General features: G+C 37.7%; 1 protein-coding gene across 1 annotated transcript; it reads left to right on the top strand.

The window, feature by feature from the left end:
• The first annotated feature begins 2,648 nt into the window (after window positions 1-2,648).
• EIF4A3 (eukaryotic translation initiation factor 4A3) lies at window positions 2,649-12,314 on the top strand. The gene is made up of 12 exons (XM_015812088.1): window positions 2,649-2,897; window positions 4,890-4,962; window positions 5,468-5,534; window positions 5,750-5,812; window positions 7,122-7,254; window positions 7,762-7,842; window positions 8,384-8,525; window positions 9,373-9,511; window positions 9,678-9,793; window positions 10,400-10,507; window positions 10,842-10,969; window positions 11,922-12,314. The coding sequence occupies exons 1-12, from the start codon at window positions 2,732-2,734 to the stop codon at window positions 11,936-11,938; spliced, it is 1,233 nt and encodes a 410-aa protein (XP_015667574.1). The 5' UTR covers window positions 2,649-2,731; the 3' UTR covers window positions 11,939-12,314.
• The last annotated feature ends 1,224 nt before the right edge of the window (window positions 12,315-13,538 follow it).

The raw sequence follows: 13,538 nt of genomic DNA, 5'->3' as shown, positions 1-13,538 counted from the left end.
CATTTGGAGGGCAGCGGGATGGGAAAGGAGGCTGTAACTTGTCTTAACGTGTTCATGTAAAATGGAAATACTTGTAAGTTAAAGCCAACTGGAATGATAGGTCCTTATCTTCTTTGTCACCTCCTATGCATGTGAAAAGCACTAAGATGACCCTTCTCAGCTTCCTCTTCAGAAGGCCAATACATGGAGTTCCTTCACACTCCATTGCAGATTCTAGTCCTCTGTTCATCCTCATTGCCCTTTTCTGAACTTGTTCCATTTTTTGGGAAAGCATATTAAGGTATAGTGCCAGAACTGAATGCAGTGAGGGGCTCTGATCAATGCAGAATAAAGTCAAACGTTACTCCCCCCCCCCTTCATTTACATTGTCTCTGTTCATACAGCTTAAAATTGGATTGCTTTGTTTTGCAGCCATATCACAAAGCTAATTTAAATTCATATTTGTATTTACTAGTATATGTCAACTACCGTTCCAAGATCTTTTTCATAAGTATTGATTCCAGGCCAGGGACTCCCAGTGCTTTTAATTTCTCATTCCTTAGTGTACATATTTGTTTTCATCCTATTTTATCTAACCTATGAAGACAATTTTGTGCTTTTGCCTTTCTTCTGAAGCACTAACTCTTCATAAGTTTTGGTATCATTTGTAAATGATAACCTTTTCTTTCTTAGACATAAAAATCTGATGGTACAGGGATTACTTATGTGGAATTTCATCTGATATTTCATTCCAATTTTATTTATTTTTATCCTGCCCTTATTATTTTTACAAATAACTCAAGGTAGCGAACATATCCAACATACCTTCCTCCTCGTATTTTCCCCACAACAACAACAGCCCTGTGAGGTGGGTTGAGCTGAGAGTGACTGGCCCAAGGTAATCCAGCAGGTTTTCATGACTAAGATGAGACTTGAACTCACAGTCTCCCAGTTTCTAGCCTGCTGCCTTAACCACTAAACCAAACTGGCTCTTGATGAGAATGTGATGAGAACATGCCACAAGCTTGGGGGAAAATAATGAAAGTTGAAGTCCGATACATCTCAAACGTACCGTATTGGGCTAGGCTACAACAAACACATATCCGATAGTATATAAAGGGCAGCAGAATCAAACAGTGAGCTCTGCTCCTATCATATTTCATAACACGTGTCAAAAAGGGGTGGAACTTATTATTTCTGCTGCTTTTGTCATTCCCCCCCATAGCATTTACATGGATATCATATTAGATGAGACATTGTGATCTAAGAGTAATTGGATTTGCACCTAGGTTATGCTAAGAAGAGGTTGTCTAGTTTGTGGTTCAGTTGCTATCAATGGTCAGTTTCTGATTCTGTGTATGATACAAATTGAGAAACCAGGATGCTGAGTTTTAGTTCTGTTTTAGGCATGAAAAGTGGCTGGGTAAATTTGGGCCAGTCATTCTCTCTCTCAACTCAACTCACCTCATAAAGTTATTATTGTGAGGAAAATAGGAGAATAAGGGTATGTTTGCTACCTTGAACTATTCATAAAAATAATAAAGGTGGGATTTTAAAATCTAAAAAAAGGGGGAAAAATGGTTCAGATAGCCATAAATCCAAGTGATCCCAGTTCCTAGTTATCATTTCTCAGCACATTTTGTATGTAAATGAATTGTGTAAAAACGTGATTACTTTGGGGAGAATTTTTTATGTGTAGATTATTTTATTCAAATATGTTTCTATTTTTTATATTTCTGATGCTTATTCTTAATTCAGTTTTAGAAAAGATTATTTTAATTATTTTAATTTAAAACCATTGAGATCCATAGGTGCTCAATTTTATTTGCATTTTAATAAATACAATTTAAAAAATTGATGCCTGCATAGATCTATTGCTAGATAGATAAGGCAATATGCATGTTTATCCAGAAAAATGTGAGGGAATCTCAGACTCTTAAGGAAAGTCAGTTTCTGATTAGCAATATTACAATCACGTTTGTCATGCAATAGGCAAATGTTTTCGTATAGTTTACCAATGTGCAATAGTGAGATTAGTAGATTCAAAAATATGGTTTTAAAGTGCTTTTTTCATTAATTCCTTGTATACTATTTTTCTTCTTTTAAGAAGTTTCGGATATGGTTATATATATATTTCTACGTCCACTTTTCTCAGTACCTAACATAAAGTAAGGCTTTCATTAAAAAAGACAAACTCTCTTTGAGCAAGAAACAATGCTCTTCTGGCAGTTTAAAATATATCAGATTCATTAGGGCACACACTTTAAAAATAGTAATTGGAGCCGCTGCTCTTTAACTATATGCTCACTAAACCCACGTTGCACTTTCAATTGCTTTCAATACTGTAGACCAGGAGTCTTCAAACTTGGCTCTTTTATGACTCGCGGACTTCGACTCCCAGAATTCCTCAGCCGGTCACGCTGGCTGAGGAATTCTGGGAGTCGAAGTCCACGAGTCATAAAAGAGCCAAGTTTGAAGACCCCGGCTGTAGACGGCTCTCGCTCCCGCTCTGGAATGGAAAAAAAAGTAGAATGGTACCAAACATCCTCGTCTAAGACAGACTCTACTATTCTACTCTAAGGTAACGAGCGTAGGGCTTCGTTCAGCGTCCGTCTGTGCGTCATGGGGGCGCGTCGGAAGAGAGGCAAGAGCGCATGCGCCGCTTCGTGGTTTGTCTCGCAGGAATTACGTCGAGCGGGCCTTTCGGCACGTTGAACGTTCTTGGTAGAGGCCGGGGCCTAGAAGTGAAGCGATGTCGGGGGCTACGGGAGGCGTGACGGGCTCCGCTCGGAAGCGGCTGTTGAAGGAGGAGGACATGACAAAGGTGGAGTTCGAGACCAGCGAAGAGGTGGACGTCACCCCCACTTTCGATACCATGGGCCTACGGGAGGACCTGCTGCGCGGCATCTACGCCTACGGTGAGTGGGGGGGGGGGCTGGAGGGATGGGCTGAGAAAGGGGGAACGGAGTTAGTTGTGTGGCCGCACAACTTCAGAAAGCGGTAACGAAGCGAAGGAGGATCAAGAGCGACAAAGCACAGGAGAGCTTCCCAGCTGCTTTTCCGGTTCCCCCGCCTTCTCTAGCCCTGTTCACTCGTTCCAGGATAGCTGGGCCTTAAATGGAGTCGCTATGAAATGATGGAGCAAGGAAGGGTCAGTGTCGGACTTGGATTATGGCAGGGGTCCTCAACCTTGGCAACTTTAAGACTTGTGGACTTCAACTCCCAGAATTCCTCAGCCAGCTTTGCTGGCTGAGGAATTCTGGGAGTTGAAGTCCACAAGTCTTAAAGTTGCCAAGGTTGAGGACCCCTGGATTATGGGGCTTCCCTCTGGTATTTGTTGATCATTTTTATGGAAGCCTCTGTAGATGGGCCCTGAAGGCCCATCTATTCCATGCGGCCGGCCTGGCGTAGTTTGATTATGTTTTAGTGGGGTTTTTGTATGGGGTATTTTTAGAGCAGGCCTGTTATTTAATTTGATTTTAGAACAGAAATCTGCGTATATTTATCATGGTTTTTATTATCGCCTGTTCACCGCCCTGAGTCCCGTAAGGGAGATAGGGCGGTATAGAAATTCAATTAATAATAATAATAATAATAATAATAATAATAATAATAATAATAATAATAATAATAATGGCATTTCTAAATAATCCCCAAGCAATCGGCAGATGTTTGAAGCTCTGCTTGCAATGCTCGCTTCCAATTCTGTCCTTCTGTTTTAAAGAAGGGTGTTTGTTGAAGTGAGAGGTAATGAGATTTGTAGTTTTAACTTTTGCGAGCCCATTAACATTCTTGGTAAATTCCTAAGTGGGTGGAAGTTTTGCCATGTTACATGAATCTAGAGATCAGTTAATTTCCATGTTATTACCCAAATAAACCTGTAATACATAGGGTAAATGTTACTTTGTCAAGCAATGATGTATGAACCCAAAAAGAGAAAGTCATCTTCCTCCAGGCCTTGGAGATATAGCATTAGAGCCTAAGGCAGTGGTTCTCAACCTTTTTAATGCCGTGACCCCAACCGGTCATAAGTCGAGGACTAAACCGGTCATAAGTCGAGGACTAAACCGGTCGTAAGTCGAGGACTAAACCGGTCGTAAGTCGAGGACTACCCAACCGGTCGTAAGTCGAGGACTTTCCCTGCCCGGGAGCGCCGCACATGCGTGGTTCCGCCCCCTGCGCCGGCCGAGGCGTATCTGGCAAGCGGCAGAGACGGAGCAGGCCGACCACCAGCTGGCCCAGCCCAAGGGAGGTAAGGCACCCGCCGGAAAAGGGGAAAAATGGCAGACAAAAGAAATGGCGGACAGCCTTGCTTGGCGACCCCCATGAAATGGTCGATCGACCCCAAATGGGGTCCCGACCCACAGGTTGAGAACCACTGGCCTAAGGCAACTGTTCAGGAATGGCTCTCTTCTAGGCAGTATATTTTGCTTTAAAAAAAAAAATTCTGACACACACAGTCAACATGGGTAATTAATGTCAACTGCAAAAAAAAGACAGGAAAACCAACAGAGGTGATTCCTGCTGCTATAATTGGAATAGATCCTTTGGTCATTTCTGTAGAATCACTAGATAAGGTATTTATTCAAGAGCAGTAACAAATTTATTTAGACAGATTATATGAATGCAGCCTTAGAGCTGTATTACTTTTGATTCTGGCTGTAGCTACCTAATGATATCCTAAAATAAAGTAGCCCCCCCCATTAGATTCAGGCCCTAATGTTACTAAAAATTATTTAAAATAAGAGTTAGGAAGCCTGTTTATTTGCTTATTTTGAATAATGTATGTTAATTCTAGTTTTCATTGCATTTCTTCATGGTTTGTTTACTATAATACTTAAGTCAGTTTTGATAGTTTAGTTTGTAGAGGGAAAATCTAAATTGTAATCTAAAAACAATTGTTTTTCTAGGTTTTGAGAAACCTTCAGCTATCCAGCAGAGAGCAATTAAACAGATAATTAAAGGAAGAGATGTGATTGCTCAGTAAGTGGAATTATATTCTAAAAGGAAAGTTTGAAGAGTATGCTTTGTGATATTATCTCGATAGTTAAAAATAAATTGTTCTTGATGTTTCTTACTCATAAATATTAAGCAATGAGTTCTTTGGAAGCAGAGATCTAACACACATTTAATGGTATAATTCTAATCAAAAATAGTCCTTCTAAATTTCATGGAACTTGACTTTTCAGAAGTATATATACTGCAATTTCACAGTCGTTTAGATTTTTAAATGGTAATATATAACATCCATTAATATGATTGATCATATACAAAATTCTAAGTAGTAGTCAGTGATCCCTTAACAATGATCAAATGATCTTCATTTTGTTTTAATTATATTTATAATTATATTATAATTATAATAATTATATTCACTACAAATATAAAGCCCCTTAAATAGACCCATACAAAGCTAATCTTATGTGGTAAATCTTTTTTTTTTTTTTTGTATTTAATCAGATTTAGCTATTCAGTTGTTTCTTTCTAGATCACAGTCTGGAACAGGCAAAACAGCAACATTTTCCATATCTGTACTACAATGTCTCGATATCCAGGTAATTTTTGGAAATTCTTTGTTTTATGAAGATGCATATATTATTTTTAGTGAAAACATTAAATTATCTTATGGAGCAATGACTTCTACCCTTTGGATTATATTCTAGGACCATACTTATATTCCTTTGAAAAGGAGCAGTTGAGATTTAAAATACATATTTGGAGGAGATCACAGTATTGAATATTATATAACTAATCTCATTCTTTCAATTAGGTTCGTGAAACCCAGGCGTTAATTTTGGCACCTACCAGAGAGTTGGCAGTACAAATTCAGAAGGTAAATGAATGTTAGTTTATAATATTTGCAAAATAATATTACGTCACTTAAATCCCTGGCCAATTCCCTCTTTGTTCCAAGTTGCAACTCAAAGCCTGAACTCAATAATGCCTGTTTAGAATCAAGATGTACTATTAGATTGAAGTCTTAGTGATTTGTGGTTAGGTTGGGGAGTCTGTGTTGGCACAATCTCTCCAACAAGTGATATAATATATTCATGCTTATAAAATTAATATTTGCTGTTCCTTGAGGTCACTGCCAGATATACAATGGCCAGGCTGGTATTGTGGTGAGCAGCGTTATGTATTGGATCTAACAAAGCCAGATAAACATTTAACATTCCATCAACAGGAATCTGCCCAGATTCCTGTAGCCTTGAGCTGCCTCTGCTAAGAGCATTGGTAACTCTCAGGACACATGCTTAGCTTGCTCTCAGCAGTACCTAGCAGAATTTATCTTGAGTTCCATGGTGAAAGAAACATAAGATATAAATACAATAAATTAATGTCATATGGCAATTTATCTTATTAAAAAAGAACCCAGACACAATTATAATAATAGAAAGACATGAATCAAGCACCAAGTTAGAAGGGGAGAATTATTATTTATTTAACATATGATGAGAACATGATAGAAGAGAAGTAAACCTATACACACAATCCACATAATTCTATACAAAACGTCTACAGGGGTACAGCAGTAGCCTCGATGTCAGTTCAGTTATCCAGCCTATCGCCTCTGGCGCTGGCTTTGTGCAGGTCTTCTAGGGAACGAGAGAATGCATGTTTAGTTTAGTTTTATTAGTTTAGTTTAGTTTTATTAAATTTATACCCCGCCCTTCTCCCGGAGGACTCAGGGCGGCTTACAGCCAGTTTAAAAACAATAATACAATACAATACAAAATTTAAAAGTGATTAAAAATAAATATTTAACTAGGCCGCTTCTACTAAAATTTTTTGTTAAAACCAATTTAAAATACCCCTAGACCAGTCCTGCCCGCTGAAATAACCAAGTCTTGAGGGCGCGGCGGAAGGAGGGGAGATCCGGAATCACCCGGATCTCTGGGGGCAGCTCGTTCCAGAGGGTGGGTATTCTTGCACAATATGCTTAATGTTGTGGGTATTCTTGCACAATATGCTTAATTTCGGCACCAGGGAGAATGGATTCACATTTATGATGATTTGCCTATTCATTTTGTTTGTATACTGTTACAGATGTCATGGTTCTTATTAGAACTACTGCCTCAATTACATTTCAGGAGGTGTTAGAATTCTTAACTGCTAAGTAATGTATGGACTCATTTGTACAGGGGCTGCTTGCTCTTGGTGATTACATGAATGTCCAATGTCATGCATGTATTGGTGGGACCAATGTTGGCGAAGATATCAGGAAGTTGGATTATGGACAACATGTTGTTGCTGGCACACCTGGTCGTGTATTTGGTGAATATATAATTATGTACAATACCATGTCCACAGTTAATGCTTTGGTTAAAATTCTGTTTGGACTATGATAGTTTTCAGTTACCTTATACTCTAGATTTGAACCAAAATTGTTTTGTTACTTAATTTTCTTGACCTTTATATTTGGAAACTATCTGGAAAGATAACTGCTAATTATTCTAGACCAGTTGTGATTAGTAAATAGCCTGAAGGCTATATCTGGCTTTAACTCCCAGTTCACATAGGAGGCAGGCACTGTCTTTTCCTTTGTTGCAGCTTTTGAATTTTCTTCCCGTTTGCTCCCAGCTAAGCTCCCAGCTTCCTGCTGCTGATTCTTCCAGCTTTACTTCAGAAATACATAAACATTTGCATGAGAATATGCCCCAGAAGCTTTTTAGGACATATTCCGAAATGATAACATTTAGGATTGATGAGTATTCAATCTGTGGGACCAGGAGTTGTTTTAATATCTTTGGTGACTGTTGATGGAAATTTGAAATCTTTCAGATATGATTCGTCGCAGAAGTCTAAGGACTCGTGCTATCAAAATGTTGGTTTTGGATGAAGCTGATGAAATGCTCAATAAAGGTAAAGGATATATAAATCCCAAATGTTTCTAGCTCTCTTTTAAAAAATAAAACATGAAAACAAAACCTTAAAGGATACAGAGTCTAGTTATTGAGTTTTTGTTATAGACAAAATTAAACCTGCACCAGTTTTGGGTAGCTTTTTATGACAAATAAATAACATCCTATCAGTTGCCAAATGCTAACACAAGAGTTGAATGTCAGATGCCTCTAGTTCAGTGGTTCACAATCTTTTCTTCCCCATGGACCCCCTTTAAATACCTTTTATGGCCATGGACCCTCAAGACTTAAGATTTAAATCATAACATTTCTTCAAGCCTTCGCAGACCCCCTGTGACGATATCGCTCCCTCCCAGGAGTCTGCAGATCACAGGTTAAGAACCCCTGCTCTAGTGAGTACCAGCCTGCGTTAAACTACAAGCATAATTCTTGGGCATAGACTACTTAGAGCAATTTTTGAAATGCATATTTTCATAGAAGCAAAATATAAAAAGGCTTCCATATTTTATTATATCACTTATTATGTTATTTGGGTTATACAGGTTTTAAAGAACAGATTTATGATGTGTATAGATACCTTCCTCCAGCCACTCAGGTAGTTCTGATCAGTGCCACTTTGCCACACGAGATCTTGGAAATGACCAACAAATTTATGACTGACCCTATTCGTATTCTGGTGAAACGGTTAGTAATTTTAACATTATGTTCCAGCTTATGTTGAGCTTCCTTTTATGTCAAGTTTTGAATTTGATAATACTTCAGATCTAAACTAGAACATTATAATTAATGTTTGCTATGTTGTCCAAACTTACACAACTGGTTAAATCTAATTATGACCAGTTGAAATTGATAAATTTTGAACATTGCTTTTGTTACCTATGAATGTAATTATTTCCATTGTAGTGTTTGAAGGACATGCATAACTGCAGAAGTTTTCTGCTTCTTTATAAATGTGGTGGAGAAGAGGAAAGAGCACACAAACTGTATTTAGTGTTATGTCCTCATGCAATCAATAAGTTCATGACTAAAATAGAAATTTTGTAGCATATCTTCACCATAGTGTATCAGAGCTCTTAAATTTTTATTTCCAGAGCAACAATTCAATGTTTAATACTGCACTGCCTGCCTTCTCTAATTCTTTCCTCAGATTTAAAACATTGTAAAAACAATTACTCAGTTATGAAAGTTTTTGTTTCCTAAATTTAATGTCTGATAGATCCATTAAAGTATTTCTTACAGCTATTTTACAACTATCTTACATTCCAGTAAAAGAGAGCGAGAAAGGAATGGAATGGGGTGGAAATAAGAACTACTCTGTTCAGCCAGTAGCCTGCTGATTTTCAGCTGTTTGCTTAAGGATAATTGCCTGAATATGCTTTTTCCTCCTTTTCCCAATATTTTCATTTAGAATGTATCTTGTTATTTGTTCTTTTAAACAACTCTGGAAGTCATTTTGACTGAAGAGTAAAATAAAAATACTTTAATTATATAATAAACAAGGTTAATTTGGATATATTTTCCATTTTCTTAGTGATGAGTTGACTCTTGAAGGGATCAAACAATTCTTTGTGGCAGTAGAAAGAGAAGAATGGAAGTTTGATACATTATGTGACTTGTATGATACTCTCACTATTACACAAGCAGTCATCTTCTGCAATACCAAGAGGAAGGTATGTCAGCCAAGTATTAGTATAAGTTCCAAGAGAATATTGCACGATTTCTGTTCAAGTTAACAAATGGATGGAATTAGATGTATGTTGCATTATAGAGAAAGTTCATTTTTTCTAGGTTACACCATGTCAGTATATAACTAATTGTGTCTAATCCCTGGATCAGGTTGATTGGCTGACTGAGAAAATGAGAGAAGCCAACTTCACTGTTTCATCAATGCATGGTGACATGCCTCAGAAGGAAAGGGAGTCCATCATGAAAGAGTTCAGATCTGGGGCAAGGTAAGACAGCACTTTTGTTTCCTGATACTCTCCCAAAATACAATTCAAAACCATCCTCTAGATCAGAGGTCCCCAACTTTTGGGTACCAGGGACTGGTTCCGTGGAGAGAGGTTTTTCCGCGGACCGGAGGGTGCGTGGTTTTGTGTGCTGCCTGCATCTCGCGGATGGGGCTTTGCTTGTTAGTGCAGACTGGTTGCTGACATGCCGCGGCCCGGTACTAGTCCACGCACAAGGGATTGGGGACCCTGGCTCTAGATTTTGCTCAATGGTTGCTTAGAGTGACATGAGATTGTTAAGTACATCTCTTTTTGAATTTCTCTAGCTCATCAGAATATCTTACAAGACAGTTAATGTTCTAGGTCAACTTTTATCACAGTTTATTATTTTTTGTGTTTGAGATGAGCCTGGTATCTAGGATTTTATTCAAGTGCCATTTCTGGTATTAGTAGATATTGTACAATCCACTGTATCACTTTTGTGAGTAGGTAAATTTGTCTTTGTGTTTTAAGTTGTGCTAACATAGATAAAAATAAAAGAGTTTTAACTACTTCTCAAATTCTGAAGAATTCTTGCTTTAGTCCAATATTTGCCTTTTCTTTTTACAGCCGAGTTCTAATTTCTACAGATGTTTGGGCTAGAGGTCTGGATGTTCCTCAAGTGTCCCTGATCATTAACTATGATTTGCCCAACAACAGAGAGTTGTATATACACAGGTAGGCATACATGTATATTTCAAGAGAAAAAATTCTTAAGTTTTTTTTAATCATTTTTCTAAAATGTATTCATAAAACATTAAACATTTGAGTAATAAAATTATTTGAAGAGCAATTGATGGGGGGAAATGCTTTTTCTAGCAGTCCTCTCAGTTAAAATGAAAGATGCTTCTGCCTTTAATTATATAAGGTAAGCAGTTGCCCAGGCTCTGACACAAAAAATCTTTGCTGTAGTTGGTTCTGCCATGGGCAATAAAGGATACGGACGAATTCTGCACTGAATGTGAGTTGCTGTGGCTTCTCATATGTTAATTGGTTTTGAATCTCCCATCAGGATTGGTAGATCAGGCCGCTATGGTCGCAAAGGTGTTGCAATCAACTTTGTAAAGAATGATGATATTCGTATCCTGCGAGACATTGAGCAATACTATTCTACCCAGATTGATGAAATGCCAATGAACGGTAAGTGTCCTAATTTCTTGCAGAAAATGGTTAACCACAGCATATTAGAAAAATGAGATATTTTTTTTGCTTCCCCCCATTTTTTCTTTCGTTTTCCAAAAGTATTGGAAAAATTAACAAAACAATGAACATGTAAAAAGCACAAAAATTATATAATTAATCCTTTTACGTCACAGTGTTGTCAAAAACTGGAACAAGACATTATAGACATAATGATCAGTTCATTGGTGAGGAAAAAGGTTACATGCAGAACAAGATACATTTAAAAGGATTAAATGCTGCCTTTTTGGCTTTTTTACCCATTTTTTAGATGTTTCTGCCTGTGAACCACAGCAGCTATGCCTTTAGTGCATCAGCGATGTTAGGCACCAAATTAGGAATAAACATAAACAACCCAAACCCTAACAAAAACAACTGATTATCCTGCTTACTCAGGAGAATAAAGCAAGGCCAATTTTCTTCTACTGAAAGGAATTCTTCCTTTTGACTCTGAATTTACTTAAATCCACAAAAAGAATAGCCAGTTTCTTTAATAAGATTTTTTGTAGTTATATTTCACTTAAGTATTATCCAAACTATGACTGGCTGCACATATTGCACTCTCATGCTTTAATAACTTAGCAAACAACAGTTGGCTTGTTCACAAAGCATGTTACACTTTTAAACCATGCAAGTTAACAATATTAATGCTGGCTGGCAGAGCTTGCTTAATTTGAACCCAACAAACTAAATAGCTCCACAGTTTATGAGTCAACTTTGGTCTTTTCAGTTAGCCAATGAATGTAGTCTTGAATTTGTAGAATTTGTCAGCTGTTTCTCAAATGCTGCCTCCCATGTGATCGATTGGTTGATTTTTTTAGTAGCTTTCTCTGTATTGGAGTGAGAATTTGCGTAAGACCTGCCATCTTTTCATTATTTTCACACCACGGTTCTGTTTCTTTCTTTAATCTAGTTGCTGATCTTATTTGAAGAAACTAGACAGAAGAGAGAAGGTCCTCTTACCTGTGATACATTATTTTAACAGCGCACAAGAGCTGCTTGGAACTCTTCTTGTTACTGATCCTATTTGAAAACCATAATAGTGTAACTTTAAAATGGTTAGTTATCTGCTAATCAGGATTGGTGAAAAGTAATGTTGGAAGCAGTGCAAAGCGCTTAGTGGTTTTTATTTACTTTCATTGTGTAATTGCAGAAACCTAGGAATTGGATTTTTCCTAATGGAGATTGTAAAGAAGCATTTCTGTAAATAAGTTCATTGTCATCCTGTTTTCTGCTTTTTCCCTGATTAAACAATTATGTTTTCGTATAAATTGTCCATTCATTAAATTTTGATAGTTAAAGCTAATTGCTTTCTTTTCTTCCTCTATTTCTTTAATTAGCAAAGTCAAGGGATTTGTTTTTTAAAGTATTATCTTTCAGATTCTTAAACAGTCAAAATGAAGTGCTAATTAAAGTTTATATATAAGTTCTTCTTTACGGTATAAATTAGAGTGTAACATCAAAAATATTATAGCAGCAGTTTGGTCGAAAAGGGTTTAATACAAAATAAACCACTGTAAATGTTTTTAAAGTTTTCAATTTTCAGATTTTTCATTTTAAATATAGAAAACAAACTTAAAGCAGATTACTAAATATGGACAACTATTTAACAAATGTTTATTTACATATTACTTGGTAAGTTGGTTTTCTAGACTGCCAGTCAAGATTCAGGAGAATATTACCCTGCTTTATTTATTTATTTATTTTATTAATTGCATTTATATCCCGCCCTTCTCCTTACGGACTCAGGGCGGCTGACAAATTAGATAAAATACTAACATATATACATATTATGCCTAATTAAAAATTTAATTAAAACGAAATATTTAAATATGTCCAATTAAAAGTAATTTAAAACCCCTATAAAATCCCTTAGGCCAGTCCCGCTAGCTGGAACAACCACNACTAGCTGGAGCCTCCGGGTGCTCCTCAAGGGAAGCCCCATGTAGAGAGCATTGCAGTAGTCCAGGCGGGAAGTCACAAGGGCATGAGTGACCGTGCGTAAGGCGTCCCGGTCCAGAAACGGCCGCAACTGGCGAATCAGGCGAACCTGATAAAACGCTCCCCTGGTCACGGCCGACAACTGGTCGTCCAATGTCAACCATGAATCCAGGAGAACACCCAAGTTGCGGACCCGATCTGAGGGGGCCAAAGTTTCGCCCCCTATAGTCAGCGATGGAATCAGCTGACTATGCCGAGGCGCTGGAAGCCACAGCCACTCGGTCTTGGACGGGCACCTTTCCCAGCCATTCGTGGCTCACGCTGACCAGGGATTCTGAGAGTCGAAATCCAGCGTATACAGGAAGTTTTTAAGAAGAGACTGGACAGCCATTTGTCCGAAATGGTATAGGGTTTCCTGCCTGAGCAGGGGGTTGGACTAGATGACCTCCAAGGTCCCTTCTAACTTTACTACTACTACTATTATTATTATTATTATTATTATTATTATTATTATTATTATTATTATTAAGGCCTCTCCCCACATACTTCCTGCAGTTTTAGGGAGACCCACAGATCTGGGACACACTTT

This window comes from Protobothrops mucrosquamatus, unplaced genomic scaffold (genome assembly GCF_001527695.2).
Source record: "Protobothrops mucrosquamatus isolate PMUCROS unplaced genomic scaffold, P.Mucros_1.0 scaffold_57, whole genome shotgun sequence".
Lineage (NCBI taxonomy): Eukaryota > Metazoa > Chordata > Lepidosauria > Squamata > Viperidae > Protobothrops > Protobothrops mucrosquamatus.
Note: the sequence above shows the minus strand (reverse complement) of the source record. Positions and strands in the feature narration are given on the sequence as shown.

Excerpts from the sequence above, each read along its gene's own strand:
- EIF4A3 (XM_015812088.1), top strand. The coding sequence starts at position 2,732 with ATGTCGGGGGCTACGGGAGGCGTGACGGGCTCCGCTCGGAAGCGGCTG. Across the intron at positions 9,512-9,677 it reads TCTGCAATACCAAGAGGAAG|GTTGATTGGCTGACTGAGAA; the intron begins GTATGTCAGCCA and ends TCCCTGGATCAG. Across the intron at positions 9,794-10,399 it reads GAGTTCAGATCTGGGGCAAG|CCGAGTTCTAATTTCTACAG; the intron begins GTAAGACAGCAC and ends TTCTTTTTACAG.